This window comes from Bidens hawaiensis, unplaced genomic scaffold (genome assembly GCF_021521415.1).
Source record: "Bidens hawaiensis isolate Kalapana, Puna unplaced genomic scaffold, B.hawaiensis_p1.1 tig00028733_1, whole genome shotgun sequence".
Lineage (NCBI taxonomy): Eukaryota > Viridiplantae > Streptophyta > Magnoliopsida > Asterales > Asteraceae > Bidens > Bidens hawaiensis.
The window spans coordinates 27,499-50,522 of NW_027494699.1; the positions used below are offsets into that span (position 1 = coordinate 27,499).

Consider the following 23,024-nt stretch of genomic DNA (forward strand, 5'->3'; position numbering starts at 1 on the left):
TGAAAGTGTATAATTTTTACCAAATGGTTGTGGTTCCGTCTCACTTGAGATATGAAGATAGAATAGGTTAAAAATAAAATAGATATAAAAAAACAATAATAATAAAGTTTTATTTATAATATAATATTCCTGTTCTTTATCAAATTAATAAATGCTAAATATTTCTCGTAACACTAATATTCCATATTATTATTTCATGATAATCTCGAATATTAATTTTTTTATTTAAATAACTTTAAAAGAAATTCTAACTTGTAAGAATAAAATTCATGGATTTATGAAAACTAAAATCACCTCCACATTTCCCATTTAAGAAAGAGCATATTCTTTTGCATACATAATCGTCTTTAACGAATCTTAAACGGATATACTTTAAATGAATATGTAAAACATAAACGTTAAGTTGGTAGAATAAGATTTCAAGTCTAAAGCTCGGTTGTATTATTAATTGTTATGATTAACTTGATTACAAATAACCCTCTAATATTTAACCTAAACAATTCCTTATTAGACTCGAACTGAAAAACTAACTCAAAAAATCCATTTGAATTGTAAGTATGACATTTAACTCTCCGTGCTCGCACAAGATTTACGTTAACAAGACAATAGTAATTAACTCACGATAAATGATGAGCACACGTAAGTTGGTGGTCGCCTATAAGATAAACGGAGACGTTTTGTTAGCAATACATGATTTATGATCTCATTTCACAAGAACTTAAATCGGCTTTTCTAAGAAGTTATGATATGCGAGCAGAATCATACACTTAACCAAGTTTTCGTTATTTACATAAATACATGCTGTAATTACTTTTATGCAATATAACTATAAGTAGGTTTGTAAATGAACACAAACGGGGAAATATTGAACAATTAATCAGAATAATGTTTGTGTTCCTTTATGTAAAATCTAAATGAATAGTTGTTGAACATAAATGGACGTAAACAAACATAAACGAATATCATTGAACAAAGATAAACAATCATAAATGAATGTACATATGAGCAAACACAAAGGAACACATTTGAGCAAACGAAACATGTGTTCATATTCAATACTTTAGTTAAATAAATACAAATTTCTTGCTCGAAAAACTTTCTGTCAAACAGTTCACGAACACTTATGTGACCATTCTATTCCTTAACTTGCCAAACAACAAGCAAATAAAATGTAAAGTTTTAGTATTTACTTAATTTACATAATTTTCTAACATATGTGTATTAGAATCTAACATAAGAGGCATGTCCTCTCAAATGTGAAGACGTATGTTCGATTCTCATTTGTTAGTGAATGGACAAATCAGGGTTTTAATTCGGAATCCAAACCTGACAATGAGACGAGGGTTCACAAATTTCATCCGATTTCTGCCCATCAAAAGAAATACGGTTTACACCAAAGATTTTCTGCCGTTAAAAAACAATATACAACAAAATATATAAATATATATACCCACCTTTCCATATTTCCAATTTTAATTATTTAACTTTACAACACAAAGACATAAATGATTTGATGGAGAATGTAGCCACCTCGTTCGATGACGAACACAGACACGAGTCAAACCCAACATCTATCCACTCCACGTGTCACCCTACCTCGTATCCGTCCAAACCACATGACGCACGCAGTGACATCATCACCCCTTCACCCACATGACCCATCTCCACGTGTCACCTCCTCATTCGCCCACTCCACCTTTTTATTATTTCACACTTCAACATTAGACAACGAGACCTACGGTCACGAACATCCTCGAATCAATTCAACAACGTTTTCATTTTCAACCTTTTGTTCATATATTATTATTATTATTATAATTATTAGTCTATATAACACTATATATACACCTTTGTATCCTCTACTTTACCACTGCCGAAAACATATTCTCCCTTGTCTTAAAGGTTAATAATAATAATATTATTAATCGGGTTATTCGGATTAACAAAATATTTGCTATTTGTTATGACTTGTGACGGTTTAGAGCTTCCACCGGGTTTCCGGTTTCATCCGACAGATGACGAATTGGTTACGCATTACTTGTGTCGACGATGCGCTTCTCAGCCTATTTCGGTCCCGATTATTAAGGAGATTGATCTATATAAATTCGATCCGTGGCAACTTCCTGGTAATTTTAAGTTTTGTAAAGTTTTACTGTATTTTAATAGTTTAACTAATAATGCAATTATTTTATAATTTTTTTTATTATTATAATATTATAAAAGTGTGAGTTGGATGATATGATTGGTTTGAGATAAATATGACAAGAAAGGCACTTATTTTCTTATAGTTGTTTTGTTTTGTTATTTTATAATAATTGTGTAATGGTTTAACTAAAAATACAATTATTTTATCTGATTTTTAACAGATATGGCTTTGTATGGAGAAAAAGAGTGGTATTTCTTTTCGCCTAGAGACCGAAAGTATCCGAACGGATCTCGCCCGAATCGAGCGGCTGGAACGGGTTATTGGAAGGCTACTGGAGCTGATAAACCGATCGGGAAGCCAAAGGCGGTTGGGATTAAGAAGGCGTTGGTGTTTTACGCGGGCAAAGCTCCGAGAGGGGTGAAAACTAATTGGATTATGCATGAGTATCGACTTGCTAACGTTGACCGGTCCGCCAGTAAACGGAATAATAATCTTAGGGTATAATTTTTTAAAATGACAATTTTACCTTTACTCGTGTAATATTAAATTAATTATTAATGTAAGTTGATTTGATCTGATTTGATTTGATTTGATTTGTGTTTTGCAGTTAGATGATTGGGTATTATGTCGAATATACAATAAAAAAGGTACACTTGAGAAACATTATGTCACGGATAACAATCAATCATCCGAAATGGGGATCGAAACAAAACCCAAAATTACCCATTTTATCCCTGGGCCCGCGGTTGTACCGCAGTCATCAGTGCCACATCATGTAATGAATGACGTGTTCCATTTCGAGACGTCGGAATCAGTCCCAACTTTACACACGGATTCAAGTCCCGAACACGAAAAAGAGGTGCAAAGTGATCCGAAAGGGAATGATGTCGGGTTTAGTTACGTTGATCCGTTTCCGAATGACGATTTTACCCCTCAGTCGGGGTACTACAGCGACTTTCAACTCTCCCCATTACAAGACATGTTTATGTACACACCCAAGCCCTTTCAAATGTAAGAACCATTTGAAGCTACGTTTGTACAATCACAAGTGGATAGTGAAGGATTTGAGCCGATTTAGCCACGTCATCAAATGGTTCAAAATGGGTCACTACAAGTGGAAGGGCAAAATGGCTACATAAAGTTTTGTTATGGGCCAAGGAGCAAGTTAATAAATGGATGATAGAGTAGTGATGGGCACATTTGCCATTGATGCAAGAATTTTTGATGTTGGCTTTATGTTACCATTGTAGATCACAAATAACACTCTTTTAGATTTGTAATTTGAACAAAAAAATGAAATATAAATGTGTTGCTTTCTAGGGCCATTCTGTTATTCTTTGAATATTTATGAGTTAAACTAATAATTAAAAATAATATATTTTTTTATGATACATAAAAAACCATGTTAATAGATATTTTTGATAGAACATTAAATGATCATTTGATCAGTCTATGAACATATAATCATTTGGTGGGACAAATAATACATGAAATTATATTAACCCATTTAAAAGATGTTTTACAAACACGAATCTCGTCATTGATGTGGTTGTGGAGTTAGAAGTTTGCGTGATTTTGGCTAAGAATTGTGAATGGTAGTGAAGAAACACTAAATGATCCCGGCAGATTACGGATAATCTTAGGGTTAAGTAGATGTTTCCCACGAGGGTTAGGTCCGGCAGAGGTAGTTATTCTTCTTGACCTGCAAAACATACACCGTGAGCTCGTCACTGAGAAGGGGGGGGGGGTTCCTTCTTGTGACCACCCTCCGGCGTGAGAATCAGACTAGATTGCTCTGAATATAAGTGTATATTGAGAGAAATAGCTAGAGAGAAGATAAGATAAGATGATACCGTTCCAAGGTGTTGGAGTATTTATAGCCGAAGGTAGGTTTCCAAGCAGGTACGGCCAGCTGTATAATATTCCTTTTCCACCAACTATGGGCTATGTACGTGCCACGATGGGAGTTGGTGGGTAGGCAGCGGCTGATAGTGACATTTTGTACTGGAGTGTGCTCCTCCTCGTACTATTGTCGGTGAGCTGTCACCCTGTGATTGGTTCATGGGCTGCTTTGGTCAGATCTTGTCTATTTTGTCCATACCTTGGCAGGTATAGTACAAAGATCTTCCAGAAGCGTACGGACTAGCTCTTTTGGGCGGGAATATTCCCGCCCTGCTCATTCCTTCTTTAGGTGACATTACTGAAGTATTGAGTTAGTGCCTTATGCGTGTAGCCTTACTGTTAGTGCGGGTGGCCTTCCTTCTTGGCTTGTACCCACAACTGCGGGGACAGGCGGGTACTGTACCAAGGGAGGCTTTCCTGCGGGAACAGCTGGCCTACTGCGTGTAAAGTCTTCATCTCTCTGAGCATGGTGGATCCTGCGGAATCAGCTGGTCCTTGCGCAGACGTACCTCTTCAAGGTGTGTCTTGCGGGTCCAACTGGGCTTTGCGGGGACCTACCTCTTCAGGTAGTATGGTACAATGGCCGAATCAATTGAAATATAAGATGTCAGCATGAAAAGCGATGTTGCCCAAACATAAATTCCGTCATTGGTATGGTTATGGAGTTAGAAGTAGGCACGTTTTTGGTCAAGAATTGTGAATGGCATAACGGTTGAACCAATTAAAATAAGACGTTGGCATGAAAACAAATGTTGCCCAAACATAAATACGCCATCGGTATGGTTACGAAGTTATAAGTTGCCACGATTTTTGGGCTACAACTGTAAATAGCACATATGTTAAACCAGTTAGAGAATTAGTGGCCAACCTGAAAGAAAAAAGCCTGCACACGCATAAATTTCGTCGTTGGTATGGTTATGGAGTTAGAAACTGGCACAATAAACGGAACATAGGTTGAACCAATTAGAAAATTGGACATCGGCCGGAAAGAGACGTTGTACAAACATAACATTCGTCATTATTATGGCTATGGAGTGAGAAAACGGAAGTGATTTCGGCCTAGAATTACATAAATGACACAATAGTTAAACCAATTACAAACAAGACGTCTAGTAGAATTTCAGATAAAAGGTTTTAAGATTACTGCAAGCTACTAATGACAGTTACATTGACTTACTATCTAATTACGCTTTATATTACCAATGTCATATACTATCAAAAGTTATCATGTTAAACGTAACACTCTAATCTAATCCAAAAACCTCCTTCGCCTAATAATATCAAAAAGCTAGATAAAGTTTTGTTCTTTTTAAGAAAATGAGTTCAAATCTTATGTGTAAAAAAATTATATACAATATTAAACGCTACTAAAAATAAAAAAAAAACTATATTTAAATTAAAATTATAAAGTAAAATCTAGCAAATATACCGCATACTTTATGCCTAGGTTCAAATCACATAAAACGTGGAAATCAAGAAAATATATATGATAAAATGGAGTTAAATCATAGTACAAAAAATATGTGTAGAAAACATATGAAGCGTGAGTGAACGTGAAAAGATACTGACACCTCATAAGCTTTTTCTTTTGTCATTCTAGAAGTGATGACTACCTCTTTTGTGCCGACTCTTTAACCTCCAAAAAGAAAGTTTTTGTTAAATGGGGGCCATCTATAATAGGGGTGTGCATAGGTCGGTTTGGAACGGTTTTGAGTCAAACCCATAACCATAACCGACATATCGGTTAATGGATAACCATAACCATAATCGATCCGTTATGGCGGTTTCGGTTAATCGGTTTTGATGGTTAAAGCGAGTCGGTTATGGTTCGGTTAACCATAACTAAAACAATTTAATTGAGCCTAAAAATTTGATACCAAATAATAGAAAAAATGACCTGACATAATTCAACAAAATATATAATCCATAATATTAATATCAAATGTTGAAAAAATAGCATAATATAATCTAACAATGAAATTTAAGTTAATTTAATAACAAAAGTTTAACCGAACACATCAAAATGGTATAATCCGACAATATGTTTGTTGAAAATAAATCCCAAACATATTGTTGGTTAAATAAATGGGTTGGTTCGGTTATGGCGGGTTTGGAAGTATCTATAACCAAAACCGACCCGCATTTGGCGGTTTTCAAAACTTCATTAAAACCGACCCACCGGTTATGACGGTTATCGGTTAAAATCGGTTCGGTTATGACGGTTATGGTTCGGTTGGTTTTGACGGTTAAATTGCTCACCCATAATCTATAATATTATCCATTACGTTCAAGGTGACCACACAAAACAAAATCAAGTGGATATCTTATGATTTTGTCTGTTATTTTACATTTTTCAGTATATTTATAGATATAAGTAACCGTATTAGATACTTAGGGGGTGTCTCAACGTTCGCTAACCCCAAAACAAATTAAAATGTTTGGCTTTTTCAAAACTTTATTTAATGTAAATCCTTCTTTTTTTCTGACTTGGGACCGATAATACTAAACTAATAAGTATATAATTGGGTGAGTTATAAACTTTTTGTTTCTTTAACATTTTAGAATACCCGTTTCAAATTTTGAATTTTATTTGACAATATAAAAAATCTTACTATATATAATCTATTATTCTAACTATTGGTCGCCATTAGCTTATAACCTTATTTTTAATTTTTTGTATGTTATGTGTAGCATAATACAAGGATGAATCATAAAAAATATATGAATCATTAATAACATGGGACTCAAAAAGTTCTTAATAAAAAAACTTAGTTTTAAAAGATATATTACATAACTTATAAACCCCTCCCCCCCCCCCCCCCGGGTCCCTCTTGAAGTGTCCATATTTTCATTTTTGTTTGTCCTATTACAAATGTCCACTTTTAAAATTTATTTGTTAATTTTCAAGTTTACCCTTAAACACATACAACTAGCATTAATAAACAATACCGATGGATCTAATTTCAAGGGCATTATTGTCATTTGGTAAACAAAAAAAGTAATCATTCAATCTAACTTGAATTTTGTGTTTTTCAAACAATGACACTTAAAGAGGGACAGAGCTAGTATAAAACTAGAGGCATAGAAATACCGGAGGTCCAAAGCCATTGATTATTTGGTTGGCCCATGGGTAGGCCTGGATAAATATACATTTACATAGCTTAAAGTCTATGTGCGTGTGGTGTGAGCAATGAACACAATACAACCATTTGATTGGAAAGTAAATACTCTTGGTTGGCGACTTGGCGTATTATTTTGGATTGGATGACTGGCTCCGTACTAGAGCTAATCTTGTGAAAGAAGATGTTCCCTTTGTGTCAAAACGTTGTGAGATGCAAACAATTAAAATCTTGTGAGTTGTTTGTGTATAAGTTTGTTGTTTCTGGTCATTAAATGTTGAATCAGTAACTCGGTATAATGGATCTTATTGTGTTTTGAAGAAACGTGGACCTACTCACTGGTAGCAGATCTACTTTCATCGGGTGTGATTATACTATTTCACCGATGGTTCTTCTGGATCCGTGCTCTTCCACCTACAAAATGAACAGCGCCGTTACTTACCCCTCAGAAAGGGACAGAGGGGTCCTCTTTGGGGTAACCCTCCGGCATGAGAATCAGTATATTGTGGAGAAGATGATAATGTGTGTAAGGGAATCTCAAGAGTATTGCTTAATAGCTGAATACCCTCTGATTGTGAGACTGTGTGTTTGTATGTAACTGACTGTGAGTGAATGTAATTCAATATGATTGAATGTGATATCACTGCCTGTAACTGTCAATGATTGAGTATGAATGTGTCATCAAAGTGGAGTTGATGCTGTATTTATAATGCTAGGGTTTCCACTGATTGGGCTCAACCTCGTTGGCCTCCTCCAATCGCACTGCGCCACGTGTCCTCTGGGACACCTGGCGCTTTCTCGTTGGTTGTAATCACGTGATAGCACATGTGTCATGCTGAGTTGTCGACCTTTCATTTGGCAGCTGTCAACATCAGCATATTCTTACTCCTTAAAAAGATGCCTTCTGGAAGGTTGTCTGATGTGCACAATCAAGGTTGCCCTAATCCTGATTTGGATAAGGACGAGGTTGATTATGTGCACGTATGATACGCGCCCACCCTGAGGATGCGCGAGGTCTTCTCTTTATTCTCACGCGCAGATATTTCATGCGCAGATGTGATATGCGAGCATGTGATATGCGCCGCGCGCTGATGCGTTGCGCGCATATGTGATGCGCGAGCATATGTGTGCCTGGGCAGATGTGATATGCACGGGCATGTGATATGCGCCGCGCGCTGATGCGCCGCGCGCATATGTGATGCGCGAGCATATGTGTGCCTGGGCATATGATGCCTGAGCATGTTTTGTATGCGCCATGCGCATAGGTTTTGGCTTTGTGCCTTCATAATGTCTTTATCTTGTGGGTTGACCCGCCTTGCTTGGTGTTGAGGTGGGTACATAACTCTTCAAGCCCCCCCAGTCTAATGTGTGTCTTATCTCGCGCGAGCGCGGTAAGATAGATATTAGACTTACTGATTTGGTCTTTTAAAAGGGGTTTTGTCGTTTTCTTGGTTGTTTCCATCGTTGCGCGAAGTTCTATCCATTTGGTTGAAACGAAGGGTCCAAACACGTGGTTCGTTGGTGGTGACGTGCGCCGTAAACGTGTCAGACGTTTCGTGTGCTCGAGGTGCTACAGTTGCCTTTCATGTCCCCTCACACAGCTGTCTTGAACACGTGTCGCGTTCGCATTGGTTAGCACCTGCGAGTGGGGGCGCGTCTCTGCTCCGTGGCAGGTCAGTTACGTTTTCATGTTCCCTCAAACAGTGTCAAGGACACGTGCCGCGACCACGTTGGCTCACAGCTGCGAGTGGGGGCGCGTGAAAATCCGATCAGTTGCCAAATTTCTCTCTCCTGGGCCTATAAAAGCAAGCCCTTAAGAAATTTTCTATCTTCATCTTCATTGTTGCAAATTTTCGAATTTCTGCCTTTCATATTCTGAATTGAGTGTTTTCATCGTTTCAAAACTTCTATTATTTGCTGCTGCAGTTGTATGTCTGATAGTTCAGACTCGTCTAGCCCCTCAATCACCTCTATTGCCTCTCGAAGACGCCGTGTGAAATCTGTGGTGATGTCGACATTGAAGCAAAAGGGGAAGGGGAAGAGGGTTGTTGAGACCACATCGGAGGAAGTAGGGAGGACCAAGGCCACCAAAAGGTGGAATGAAATCCCCTGCAAATTGAAGCAGGCCGATCTCGACAGCCTCATCGCCTCTCAGGGCTTTCTCCCCCTGTTTGGCTGCATGTTGCCTGGGGCCGGGCAAACGGCGGCGGACCCGCCTGCCGGCTATATATCCCTATATAGCCACTTTTTCACCCACTGCAACCTTCGTCTCCCGATAACAAGGTTTGTGGGTGCACTGCTGAAGTTCTATGGGATTCATATATCCCAAGTCCATCCGTTTGGACTCGTGCGCGTGACTCACTTTGAGTTCATGTGCAAATCCCAGCGCGAGGAGCCTACCCCTCGGCGCTTTCAGTATTTTTATAAGGCCAAGATCCAAGACAATTGGTTCTCTTTTATTCCTCGCAGTCAGAAGGTGAAGTGCTCCACTGTTTCATTCAAGAGCCTTCATGACTGGTCTGAGAGGTTCTTCTACATTAGGGCTGGTGTGATACCCATCCGTATGACCATGCGCTCCATCTCTTCTGCGCCTGCGGATGTGGGTGTCCTCAAGAACCCAACTGGCGCCTGGGTTAAGAAACTGACCGCCGAACCATCCCCCGCGAAGAAAATTTGCGAGGAGGCGCTGGTGGGGGTCGGCATGAGTAAGCTATGGGCCGACAGCGCGCTTGAGCCCGTTATCCAAGTCGACGGGTTGTGTAAGTTTATTTCATTGCTTTATTTATTTTTCTGCGCTAACATAATTCTTTTGCTGATATCACTTGACTTGTTTTTGCGCAGTCACCAAGGATTATATCCTTGCCGCTTATGATGATCAAGTGGAGGGTGGCTCCGTCGCGCTTGGCGCTGGGGAGGTTGGTTTCCCCGATCGCTTCGATGACATGTTCATCCCAGTGGATCTGGATTTTGACTTTGACAGTGACGCGCCTGGTAAGCCTTTGCACTTATGCTCATTCCTTTAGAATACCCAAGTTTATTAACAGTTCTGTTGCTTGTTTTTGCAGATGCGCTTGAAAACTACGAGCTGGAGCTCGCGGAAGAGGAGGAGGAGGAAGAGGAGGCGCCCCTACTAAAGCGCAAAGCTAAGGGGAAATCTGGCGCAGGGGCCAGTAAGAAACAAAAGAAAGATGACACCCATGTCGCTCATCCCCATGCTCAAACGAAGGGACCTAAGGAAACCCAGGTGTTTACCACCAAGGTTTCTTTAGCTTCCCTGCCTGTGAGAGTGGGCAGACCTCCTGTCCACTTGAGGTATGGTGGCGTCACCTCCTCCGTTCGCGCGGCTGAAGAGAGAAGCAGTGCCGCGCCTGCGACAGGTATACTTTGCTTGTCTTCATCTGGTTGAATTGTTATTAAACCTTTGCTCCTTTGAATGTTTGCAGAACCGGCGACGGTAGCAGATCAGCCGCAGGCGCCACAAGGTGCTAAGGCTGCGCCGGGGGCTGCTTCGGAGTCCCCTGTTCTACCCTCTGAAAAGGGTAGAATGAACTTTATGGCGATGTTCGCCGCGCGAACAGAATTGCGCCAAGGTATGTTTTGCACATTTGTCTTCTGAATTTTTCTTTTGGATTCAGTCATAAACCATTCTTCCTTGTTGATTTGTTCATAGGAGTTGTAGCTGGCGCACAAGTTGCTGGTGACACTCCTGGCGCCGTTGCCGGCGCCGCTGGTTCTGTTCCTGCTCCTGCTAGTGCTGAGTCTCCCCTTATTGGGATTACCAAGGAGCAGGAAACCGTATTGCGCGCCGAACTGGCGGCGTCGAGACCTCCCTCGCCTCCTCCTACACGCAGCCCTCCCCGCGAGACTGGTTTGGAGCCCTCCAGGTCGCAGGAGAAGAGGCCTATTGAAGAAGATGAGGAGGATGAGGGGGCTCAAGCTGAAGACTCCTTGGGAGACCGCGCCAGCCCTGCGATGCCACAAGAGTTCGCAGCGCAGACTTCTGGTGGGGCTGGCGCTGACTTTTCTGCTTCATCCCCGCAGGTATGTTTTAATTTGTTGCTCCGCCGCGCGTACCTCCATATAAGTATGTTTTATGACTTAGAACATTTCTTGTGTTTTGCAGGAAGGTGACCACGTTTACCGCCCGAGATAGAATATTAATGAAGACAGTTCCTTCCAATCCATGGGCGTATGCGAGGACTTCTGGGCTCATGCCGTGCCTCCTACTGAAAGGAGGTATCAGGAGGAGCGCACCCGCGCGGACTTGCTGAATGACCATATTTTCGCTGGGTCGGCTTTCTTTGCTGCCTCCCAGGAGCTTCGTCGTGATTATATTAAAGTACGCGATGCTCTTGTGGAAGCCCAGCGAGAGGCTAAGGTGGCCGCCTGGAACCTTTCTGATGCTCGCGCACGAGCTGAGAAACTCCAGGCGGAGCTCAGCGAAAACCGAGCAAGTGCCAACACCGCCTATATTAAGCGCGGGCATGAGCTCCAAGCTGCGCGGGAGAAGCAGCAGGTGGCGGAGGCCGAAGTTGCCAAGTACGCGCGTAGAGTGCGTGTCTTGGAACAGCAAGCTGAGGCGCGTGACCAAGCTATCGTCCGGAGTATCACTGAGAAATCATCACTGGAGAGCGAGGTTGCGCGCCTGAAGAGGGAGTTGGCGGCCGCGCAGGCCGATAGAGATGAGGCCTTGGCGACGGCAGCGTCCAGCCAGGAAGCACTTGGTGCTGCGCAGGCGGAGAAAGAAAAAATTTTGGCGGCAGCAGCGTCTGATAAGGAGGAGCTAAAAAAGACCAAGGAAACTGTTGAGTTATTAAACTCCCAGGTTCCTGCCCTCGAGACGTCTGTTGCTGGCCTCGCGCAGGATTGCCAATGGCTGGTGTCACAGGGCATGACTCGTTGCGCTTTGGCGATGAAATATTCCGCCGAGTTTCAGGCCCTTGTGATGGACTGCAATGCTGCCGCGCGCTTGGTGGGTCGCGCTGAAGGGTTTACGGATGGGTATGAATATGGCATGTTGAAGAAGAACCCATCCGAGTACCCTTACAAGAGCGACGCGGCCTGCGCGGACATGGCCGCGGTGGGGGAGAAGTACATGAATACTCCCATCCCCATCCTTATGCAGGTACCTTGACCTTAATGAGTTTTACTTGATTAATTTTCCAAGTGTTTTGTACTCAATACTTTTCTATTGATTTTGCAGATAGCTGCGCTTGCTGACCAGCCCGACCTCGGCGCGCTAAAGAAGTTGCTCGATGAATGCGAGAGGGCTGGTAGCGATGATGGTGGCGCGGGGGATGTTGCCCCTGCCAGCGGCTCTGGCGCTGCGAAAGAATCTGCTCCTGACACCGTCGTGATAGAAGACTCCAATGAGGAGGAAGAACTTGACTATGGTCAGTTCGGAGATGAGGAGCAGGCCGCGCCAGATGCTGCGGGAGATGATGAGGGTGATGAAGTGGCTGACGTCGATGTGGAGACTTGAGAAGCCCTTCATCAAATTTTATAATTTTTTTTATATACTTGTAATTTGTAACTCATCATACTTGTAAATTTCAATGCTATGGAATGAAACTTGTTTTCTCTTTTTTACATCTTGCGCATTTCCATTCATCTCTTCATGTTTGCTTGTATAGATATAAGATATGCTTGCACGTTAAAATAAGAACAAGGTTGTAAGGAAATTATTCACTTAACCATAGTCCTATTTTGTAAGTGGTTTCGCAGTATCTTGTTTATGCTGACATGCGCGATAACTTTTCACAATTCCTTTTTCGCGCGTCGTTGTCGCGCGGTTTTTATATGGAAGTATGAGTTTTAGCCATTACATGTCAGCATGTGTTACTCAGATACCCACTATGATTCCGAGCGCGACCTCGACCTGAGACCTTAACAACTATGATATGGCATGTACTTTGCCTTAGTTGTGTTTAAGGATTTTTATGATCAGGCTGCGCGGGATGTAAGATGGATGTTTGTGAGTGTTTTGAGCTAAGGCTCTTTGTTTTGGGCTAAGGCCCTGACGTTTTAGAGTTAAGACTCATTAACGTGTTTGAGCTAAGGCTCGTAGGTTTGGGCTAAGGCCCTGACGTTTTAGAGTTAAGACTCGTTAACGCGTTTGAGCTAAGGCTCGCGCATGTATGTTTTACTTCGTTTTATTTTGTTTTGAAGTCAATATAGTGTTGTCATATTGCTCCAAATTAATAAAGGAAGTGTGAAACATGTATGCAAAGGTAATAGAACAAATATTGAAAGATAGCGCGAATCATCATTCATGATGGCTTAAAAGCCTTGATTACATATTTGAACTTTTACATGAAGCATTTTCTAAGCTGTGCCGCGTTCCACGCGCGCGGTATCTTTTTTCCATTCAAATCTTTTAAAGTGTACGCGCCTTTCCCCAAATCTTCTGAAATTTGATAAGGTCCCTCCCAATTGGGGGACATTTTTCCTGGGGGTATCGCGCGGCTAGCTTCATTGTTTCGAAGGACAAAATCATTTTTCTTGAAGTGGCATTCTTTAACGCGCTGATTATAATATTTTTCCAGCTTTTTCTTGTATTTGGCTTCATTGATGATAGCCGCTTCTCTGCGCCCTTCAAGCAAGTTGAGGTCCAATCTTCTTTCGCGCTCGTTATCAGTCTTGCTCATCATGAGTACCCTATGGGATGGGCATCCAATTTCTGCTGGGATCATAGCCTCTGTCCCATAGGTTAGGCTGAACGGGGATTCGCCATTGCTAGTTTTGCTTAATGTCCTGTGCGCCCACAGGACATTAGGTAACTCTTCGACCCAAGAATGGGATTCTCCCTCCAACCTTTTCTTCAGCCCATTTAACAAACTTTGATTCGCGCGCTCCACTTGGCCATTCCCCTGAGGGTGGTAGACCGAAGTGAAGATTTGGTTGATGTGCAATCATTTGAGCCAGCTGGATATCTTCCTGTCAGTGAATTGTTTGCCATTGTCGCTCACAATTTCCATAGGAAGGCCAAAACGGCAAATGATGTGGCTCCAGATAAATTGCTTCATCGCCTCAGCTGTGATTTTTGCTAGTGGCTTGGCTTCCACCCATTTTGTGAAATAGTCTATCGCCACTACCAAAAATTTCACTCGCCCTTGCGCTTGCGGCAGGGGCCCCACAATATCAATGGTCCATTTGTGGAAAGGCCATGCAGAGGTCACCGGAATCAAGTTGTTCTTTGGCCGCATGGTGTTTGGCGCGTAGCTCTGACATGCCTTGCATTTTTGGATTTCCTTTAGCGCATCCAAGTACATGCCTGGCCAATAGTAGCCTGCGCTCATTGCCTTGGCAACCACCATGCGCGGGCCAGCGTGTATTCCGCAGATTCCTTCGTGAATCTCCCTAATCACATAGCTTGCTTCTTCAGCATCCAGGCATTTCATGAGCGGTCCAAGATAAGAGCGTCGATATAATGTACCCTCAAGTAGTTCATAGTTCTGCGCCTTGTGTCTTATCTTCCTCGCCTGCGCGCGATCGTCCGGTAACTTCCCCTCCTTCATGAATTCCATTATTGGAGTTATCCAGGATGAAGGGGTTGTATGAATTACAAGGACCGATTGCGTTTGCACTGACGGGTTGCTCATTACTTCCACCCTGACATCTTTGCCAAAGTGATCAAAATTAGTTGATGCCATTTTACTCAACGCGTCAGCGGACTTGTTTTCGCTGCGCGAGATGTGTATGATTCTGAAGAAGTCAAACTGCTCAACGAGCTTTTTTGCCTGCTCTAGATATAGAGGCATTGTGTTCTCCTTGGCGTCATATAGGCCGTTGACCTGAGCAGCTACCAAGTAAGAATCAACATGGGCCTCTAGCCTTTTAACTCCAAACTTGCGCGCAATGCGCAGACCAGCCAGCAGGGCTTCATACTCAGCCTCATTGTTGGTACTCTTGAAGTCCAACCTAATAGCATAAGTATATTCATGATTATCAGGGTCCACCAGTTTGAGGCCTGCGCCGGACCCTTCGCTTATGCTCATCATCCCCCATAGTTAGTTCAAACTGAATCTGGCCTAGGGGATGGATGATTTCATTTGAAACACTACAGATTGGTGCGTTCACAATTTCGAGCCGCGCTTGGTCTGCCGGGTCTAACTTTCTGAAACATTGCTCATACATAATGTCAGATTCGCTTCCAGTGTCCACCAGGACCTTTGACACTTCGTAATGAGCAATGTGTGTGGTGATGACGAGAGGACTGCTTATTGAGGGGCCTCCCCTGATTCTTGGGAAGATGACTTGCTGCTCGCGCCAATCCCCGTGGATTTGCGCGCTTCTCTTTTTTGACGTCTGCCCTTGTCGTCCCCCCTCAGCCACACAGATTCTTTTGTATTTCTTGCTGGCAGAGGCTCCTTCCGGTTGCTCATCTTCTATTCTTTGGTTTTTCACCAAGTGAGCCAGCCTGCCTGACTTTACATCCTTCTCGATCGCATCCTTTAAATGATGGCATGCGTCGGTGTTGTGGCCCGGGGACCTGTGAAATTCACAATATTTGCCACTGTTTTGCGGTCCCTTGTAGTGTAGTTGCTTGGGGGGCTTGAATTGGACATTCTCAGTACTTAACACCTGTGAAGGTGTTTTAGTGAGGGGTGTCCATATTCTTGGCAGAGGTCTGCTAGGATCTCTGCCGCCCTCCCTCTTGTCACCCTCCCCGCGATTACGAACATCTTTTTGGGGCTGGGGTGAGCTTGGTTGCGCTTGTTTTTCCGCGGAAGAAAAACTTGTTGGCTGCAACCTGGACCATACAGAATTCTGTTTGGCCCTCTTCTCTTTGCTGCGCGGTGATTCTGCCTGATGCGCTCTTTCTCTTGCCCTATCTTGGGCAATCTGTTTCTCATTTCTCGCGAAAACTCGCGATGCCTCCATTAACTTGGCCCACGTGGTGGGCATGCCATCTTTGCTTACGAGAGCTCGTCGTAATTGATCACTGCGCGCGCCTTGTATAAAGGCCACACGCAGGAGTTGCTCGGTTATACCTCCGATTGCCAAAGACTCCTGATTGAACCGAGTGATGTAATCTTCAATCGTCTCATCATTCCTGCGTACGCAGTGCATGATGTCATCTGGATCGCGCGTGTGCCTGCGCTGCTGTACGAAGTGGGCTTGGAACTTTTCTAATAGTTCCTCGAACCCATCAATTTGCCCAGTCGGCAAGCTCTCGAACCATACTCGCGCCGCGCCCGTTAGGCAGCGAGCAAACATATGACACCATGTTGGCATCGTCCAACTCTCTAGGTTTCCCGTGTTGTAAAAACCTTGCAAGAAATCGTCTGGATCTGTCGTGCCATCATATTTACCCAAACCACTTGGCATCTTGGTCTTGTGCTGGATGGGAGCCTGCGCGATGCGCGCAGTGAACTTTGAGTGTTTCACCAAGATGGCTGGTCTGTAGGGTGTGGTTACGTCCACTTGCCCTCTAACTGGTGGGCTGTACGGCATGTGCAGATCCAGATCGGCTCTGGCTCCAGGCGCCATGTTCACAGGCGCGCGGAGCTGTGAGCCTCCTGCATGAGTATCCCGCGTCTTCCTCATGCTATGCACTTCTTCATCACTGAACTCAGTGTGTGCAGTGTGAACAGAATGTCCTTCTTCCGGCGCGCGCGGCCTTTTTGTAGTCTGCTTATCAAAAGCTTGCCTTTGTGTTTGGTCGGCTAGCTTCTTCTGCTTGACCATTTCATTGTACTTTTCCATCAGACGCCGCTGCTCGTTTATGAGCCATTCATTCGGATCATTTGTTTCTTCTTCTGGACCCATTGGTCCTTTCAGTTTCGCGCCGGCCATATTTTGTAACGTGAGATCGTCTGGAGGAGTTTCAGTCTGGCCGTGAGGGGTTGTGACGAAGGGACGGTTGCTGGTGGTACGCGTAGAATCACGCGGAACCCTCAGAACCTGCTGTCCGTCGTTAACACCCTCACGTTCAATATCCTCCAGAGCTTGATCAACGTTACGAACGCCAGAAACCATGGTGATTGATTTTTTTTTTTATAGATCTGATGAGATCTGATTGCCGTTTGTAACAGTGGATGGCGCCAATGAAGAAACGTGGATCTACTCACTGGTAGCAGATCTACTTTCCTCGGGTGTGATTATACTATTTCACCGATGGTTCTTCTGGATCCGTGCTCTTCCACCTACAAAATGAACAGCGCCGTTACTTACCCCTCAGAAAGGGACAGAGGGGTCCTCTTTGGGGTAACCCTCCGGCGTGAGAATCAGTATATTGTGGAGAAGATGATAATGTGTGTAAGGGAATCTCAAGAGTATTGCTTAATAGCTGAATACCCTCTGATTGTGAGACTGTGTGTTTGTATGTAACTGACTGTGAGTGAATGTAATTCAATATGATTGAATGTGATATCACTGCCTGTAACTGTCAATGATTGAGTATGAATGTGTCATCAAAGTGGAGTTGATGCTGTATTTATAATGCTAGGGTTTCCACTGATTGGGCTCAACCTCGTTGGCCTCCTCCAATCGCACTGCGCCACGTGTCCTCTGGGACACCTGGCGCTTTCTCGTTGGTTGTAATCACGTGATAGCACATGTGTCATGCTGAGTTGTCGACCTTTCATTTGGCAGCTGTCAACATCAGCATATTCTTACTCCTTAAAAAGATGCCTTCTGGAAGGTTGTCTGATGTGCACAATCAAGGTTGCCCTAATCCTGATTTGGATAAGGACGAGGTTGATTATGTGCACGTATGATACGCGCCCACCCTGAGGATGCGCGAGGTCTTCTCTTTATTCTCACGCGCAGATATTTCATGCGCAGATGTGATATGCACGAGCATGTGATATGCGCCGCGCGCTGATGCGTTGCGCGCATATGTGATGCGCGAGCATATGTGTGCCTGGGCAGATGTGATATGCACGGGCATGTGATATGCGCCGCGCGCTGATGCGCCGCGTGCATATGTGATGCGCGAGCATATGTGTGCCTGGGCATATGATGCCTGAGCATGTTTTGTATGCGCCATGCGCATAGGTTTTGGCTTTGTGCCTTCATAATGTCTTTATCTTGTGGGTTGACCCGCCTTGCTCGGTGTTGAGGTGGATACATACCTCTTCATGTTTATTTTATTTTTACTATTTTTAAGGTGAGCTTTTCAGGCGTGCGAGTTTACTTTGTTAATTAACTAGACTAGTAAAAAAATATTAAAAAATTGCTATATAACTTTTAAAAGGGTATGAGATTTAAAAACTGCACATATAAAGTTTAACCATTTGGTCCAAATATATCAACAGAGTTAATCTTTCTATAATCTTTTTCTTTCTAATTTTTCCTATTCTTCTATCTTTTTAATAAAATAAAGCTTTTTTTTTACATATAACTAACATTGCAAATAGTTGCATTAAACATACAATTTTTGTTAGCAGCACTAAAATGTTATGTATTCTTTAAATATTTTATATTAAATTAATTTGACATCTGATCTTCAGTTTCTTCAATCTGTAATGAGTAAACTTATAAGACGTCCAGTTTAATAGTCAGTCTCTAACCATTATGAGAGTCGACTTTATTACTGATCAGACCTAAATTGATCTTAAACAATTCATTCATAAGACCGAACGTAGTGGATGGAGGGGGAAGTGCACCCTCCTTTAATTCCATTGTTTTGTATAAAGCGTTGAAAGAGATTTTGAGACATAAAGAGCCTCACAGCGTCCCGGGGACGGTGTTCCCGATGTTGTGGAGGCTTTTCGGACCTCCGTGGGCCATGACGCTCCACTACGGATATCCTTTGCAACGATCAAAAAGTAAACCAATTCAACAATTGTACAACAATTATAAGGATAGAAGCAAACAAGTTATAGTACCTCTATATAATCATTTGATGCATATGTTTACTGAAATAAAAATCAGACCACAATTGAAGAATCAACGACACGACAAAAATTCCAAGTTATTCAACGAACGAAAAACGAAACACGTGCGATTTTCCAACATAACACGTCATCGAAAGATAAGAATAAGATAACGCTTTCGGCTTTATCTTCTTATTACATCAACCTTTTACTTATTATTATATCAACTATAATTATTAATTTTGCGTATTGCTTATATTATTATTAATCAAACATAAACAAAAAATGTTGTGGTCATTTTCTAATAGTCCATTCGCAACATTCTTAAATAGTTAACAACTAAATTCAAGAGCTCAAACGTAAGAAACAAAAACACTTGTTAGAAAGTGAAGGGAACATACATATACTAATCATTTATTTACTGGTCAACGAATCTTCCAAACATGCTACTTCCTAATTCATCATATTAGGATATACTAATCAGTAATCATTTGATCAAGGATTAGCATGAAACTTCTTTTTCTATTTGGTGTGTTAAACAAATTGGGGTTTATAAATATTTACATCTTGTATAATATGGAAATATAAAACATGTTAGAACACACTTTCAACCACTCCATCACCAAGTAAATAACATACAAAATTCAATAGATTATTTTGATTTGAGGGATGACAAAAAAAGTGTGTTTAATTAGTAAATTGAATGAAATAACTATATATAAGAATTCACATTTCTTTTTAAATACGTCAAAATCATTTATGACTATCATCACCGCCTACCACGTGACAACCACCACCGCATGCCACCTTGTCACCACATGACTACCCCCACCGGCCATCACCGCCATCAACACCATCACCACCACCACCACGGCACTACTTTCATCACCATTACCATTTTTTTATTGGTTTTTTCTTTATTTTGAGGCATGGGCATATATGTCCTCTGTGTTTCATTAACTTGTCTATTGTTTAACAAACAACAGTCACAAGTACATGATAAACTTCATCCTTTTGTCCATTTTATTCCCTCAACCATTTTTTTCTCTTGTCCATTTAATTCCCCTATCTATTTCATTACCTTATACCAAATAGTCTCCAAAGGTATAAACGAGCCAAGAAGGCTCGTAAGTTACTTGAGATCGGCTTATTAAAAGTTCGAATCGAAACATGCTTAAACGAGTACGAGCTTTAAAATAAGTTTGTTTGATAAACAAGCCTGGGCTCAAATTTCACTTATTGAGTTCGAGCTAGCTTGCGAGTGTATTTATATAGTTTTATTTTATCGTATCAGATATATATTTATATAATAGTGTATAATATATATTATGACAAAAATAACTAAATAATATACCATATTATACATAAATATAATAATTAAAAAGTATATAAAAAATAACTAAAAGTGGGTTACTAAGTTAATTATTAAATATTAAATGAGTCAAGTTCGAGCATCACGAGTTTAAAAAAACGATTCACGAGTCAAGCACAAGGTTTTTTTTTTCCTTATAAAAAAGGAAGTCAAAATGCACTAAGCTCGAGCATATGCTATATTATTGTTCGCTTGTGCCCCCCCCCCCCCCTTTTCTTGTTTTTCATTTCGCTACAAGATGAGTCATGTAACGAGGTCTTATCGAGTGATACGCTAATCTAAAGTATTCAAAAAACAAAAATTAGAAAAATATGTATATAAAAGTTTACTATTGTTAACATTTTACTAATTATCATAAATTAATTTAAGCATACAAAAACATAGAGGATTACCTACATTTTCTCACCCCATTCACGCACATATTTTCGGCATTTTACATGAACAACAATCTCCTTAATGTTTTTGTGTTGTCCTACATAAATTGCCGACATTTACTCATATGTTCGAGCCCCCTTCATCACCTAAATCTTCCTTAAACAACAAAGCATAGGATTTGCTAGCCTGGTTTAATAAAAGTCTGATCTTGTTGTATTCAAGATCCGACACCGCGACCTGACTAGCTAATCCAACTGTTTATCGGTTTTATTTTATTTTACGTTTCTCGTTAGTTAAAGATGAAGGCGGTTAAATTCCGTTTGGTTTCGGTCATATGTTTCGTTTCCATGACATTAGTCATGGCGGATTATAACCCGTTCAAGTGAGTGATTTTTGTCATAACTCTTACAATTAATCTTAGCCGGCCCTTAAAATCACGTTTTAAAACAAAATTATATATAGGTTTATTGGATTTTATTAATCCTTATTGAACAATATTAGCCGATAATAATCCATATTCATTTTATCGCCACCGGCGGTGTCAAATTTAAAAAAAGTTGGCCCACAGTAGTCCCCCGTTAAATAGGACTTAACGGCGTTATACTTTTTTTCTGCATTTCAAACTAATGTTTTAGGGCTTTTGATCGGAAGGAGGATACGAATCGATTTATGTATAACTTAGCTCGAAATTGTGATCCAAATAGCTTGATTTTTGTTAATTGTAAGTTCGAACACTCGAAATGAAGTATTATTTCGTCATTTTGGAGCACCGTTTCGAACTAAGTTTACATCAATTGGTTCGTATTCTCCTTCCGATCAAAAACCCTAAAACATTAGTTTGAAAATCGGAAAAAAGTATAACGTCGTTAAGTCATTTTTAACGAGGGACCACGCTGAAATGAATAAGGATTATTAAAATCTAATAAACCTTATATATAAAGTTATATATGTGCTTTTTAATAATTATAGGCCTCTTAGAAGATTGGGTTTGGGTTGATCGCCTTCTCGCCCTCTCTTTGGGCTGGTCCTGAATATGCATAGATTTGTGATTTGTAGTGAAACCATAAGCAACAGGAGGGAGCTTGCAAGGCATAAGAAACATAGGGGTCCGTGCATACAACCGCGTAACTTAATTGACAAATGTTGACCCCAAATGGGCCGACAACCGCCAGAAGATAGCAAGCTGTGTTCAAGGCTTCGGTCACAACATGAACTACTGGCGGCAAAGTGTATGTGGTTACTAACCCATCCGACAATGACGTGATCAACCCTGCTCCAGGCACCCTCAACATGAACCACTTTGGATTATTTTCTCCCGCCACATGAACATCAAGCTCCAACGTGAGCTCATTTTCGCATATCCACATTGCGGGTGGGGCCGGCATTATGTTACAACACATTCGAAATGTCATAATATTCAACATCCACATGTATGATATCACGCCCGCTAAGGGCGGCTTGATCCGATCATCCGCTCATCATGTTGGTGTGAGAGGCGCAAGTGACGGGGACGCTATTTGTGTGTTCGGGTCTTCGGATATATGGATCGACCATTGCTCGTTCGCCGGCTCATACGATGGACTAATCGACGTTGTCGCCCGTTCCACCGACATAACGATTTCAAATAATCACTTTGTCCGACACGATAAGGTTCGTAAATCGTAACCCGAATTCAAAACCCTTAATTATATTTTTGTTTCCTAAACCCAAATTCGGTTTTGAATTCCAGGCTTTGCTATTCGGTGCAAGCGACGAAAAACCCGACGAAAACATGAGAATCACGATCGCTTACAACCATTTCGGGAAAGGACTAACGCAGCGGTTACCAGCGGTGCGGTGGGGATTCGTTCACGTGGTGAACAACGATTACACAATGTGGAAGTGCTACGCGATTGGTGGTGCGAGAGGCGCCACGATCATCAGCCAGGGGAACCGGTACAAGGCCGAACACGGTGCCGCCAAGGAGGTGACTCACAGAAATCAAGCTAAGAAAGAAGAATGGAGTAAATGGACATGGAGATCAGAAGGAGATCTGATGCTGAATGGAGCATTCTTTGTTAATTCAGGCAACCCGCATTGGGCCAAGCAGTACAACCGTTGTTGAGACCCGAACCGGCTCATAAGGTTCACGAGCTCACCAACTTCGCCGGTGCTGCGCTAGGGTGCAGAGTAGGATTACCCTGTTAAATGTTTGTTTCCTTTTTGCTGTTTAGGATTCAGCTTAACAACCAATATTCAAATCATTCTAATTTTTATGTCTTTTCATTTATATCTTTTCACATGTGAAA

The 23,024-nt window shown here is 41.7% G+C and overlaps 1 protein-coding gene and 1 pseudogene across 2 annotated transcripts; both read left to right on the forward strand.

Annotated features, from left to right (window-relative positions):
• Positions 1–1,865: 1,865 nt before the first annotated feature.
• Positions 1,866–3,465, forward strand: LOC143577536 (NAC domain-containing protein 2-like). The gene is made up of 3 exons (XM_077061343.1): positions 1,866–2,126; positions 2,367–2,644; positions 2,754–3,465. The coding sequence occupies exons 1-3, from the start codon at positions 1,964–1,966 to the stop codon at positions 3,159–3,161; spliced, it is 849 nt and encodes a 282-aa protein (XP_076917458.1). The 5' UTR covers positions 1,866–1,963; the 3' UTR covers positions 3,162–3,465.
• A 17,360-nt stretch (positions 3,466–20,825) lies between these two features.
• LOC143577545 (pectate lyase-like) lies at positions 20,826–22,923 on the forward strand (annotated as a pseudogene). The gene is made up of 3 exons (XR_013143130.1): positions 20,826–21,112; positions 21,793–22,386; positions 22,466–22,923. The product of XR_013143130.1 is annotated as a pectate lyase-like (transcript).
• The last annotated feature ends 101 nt before the right edge of the window (positions 22,924–23,024 follow it).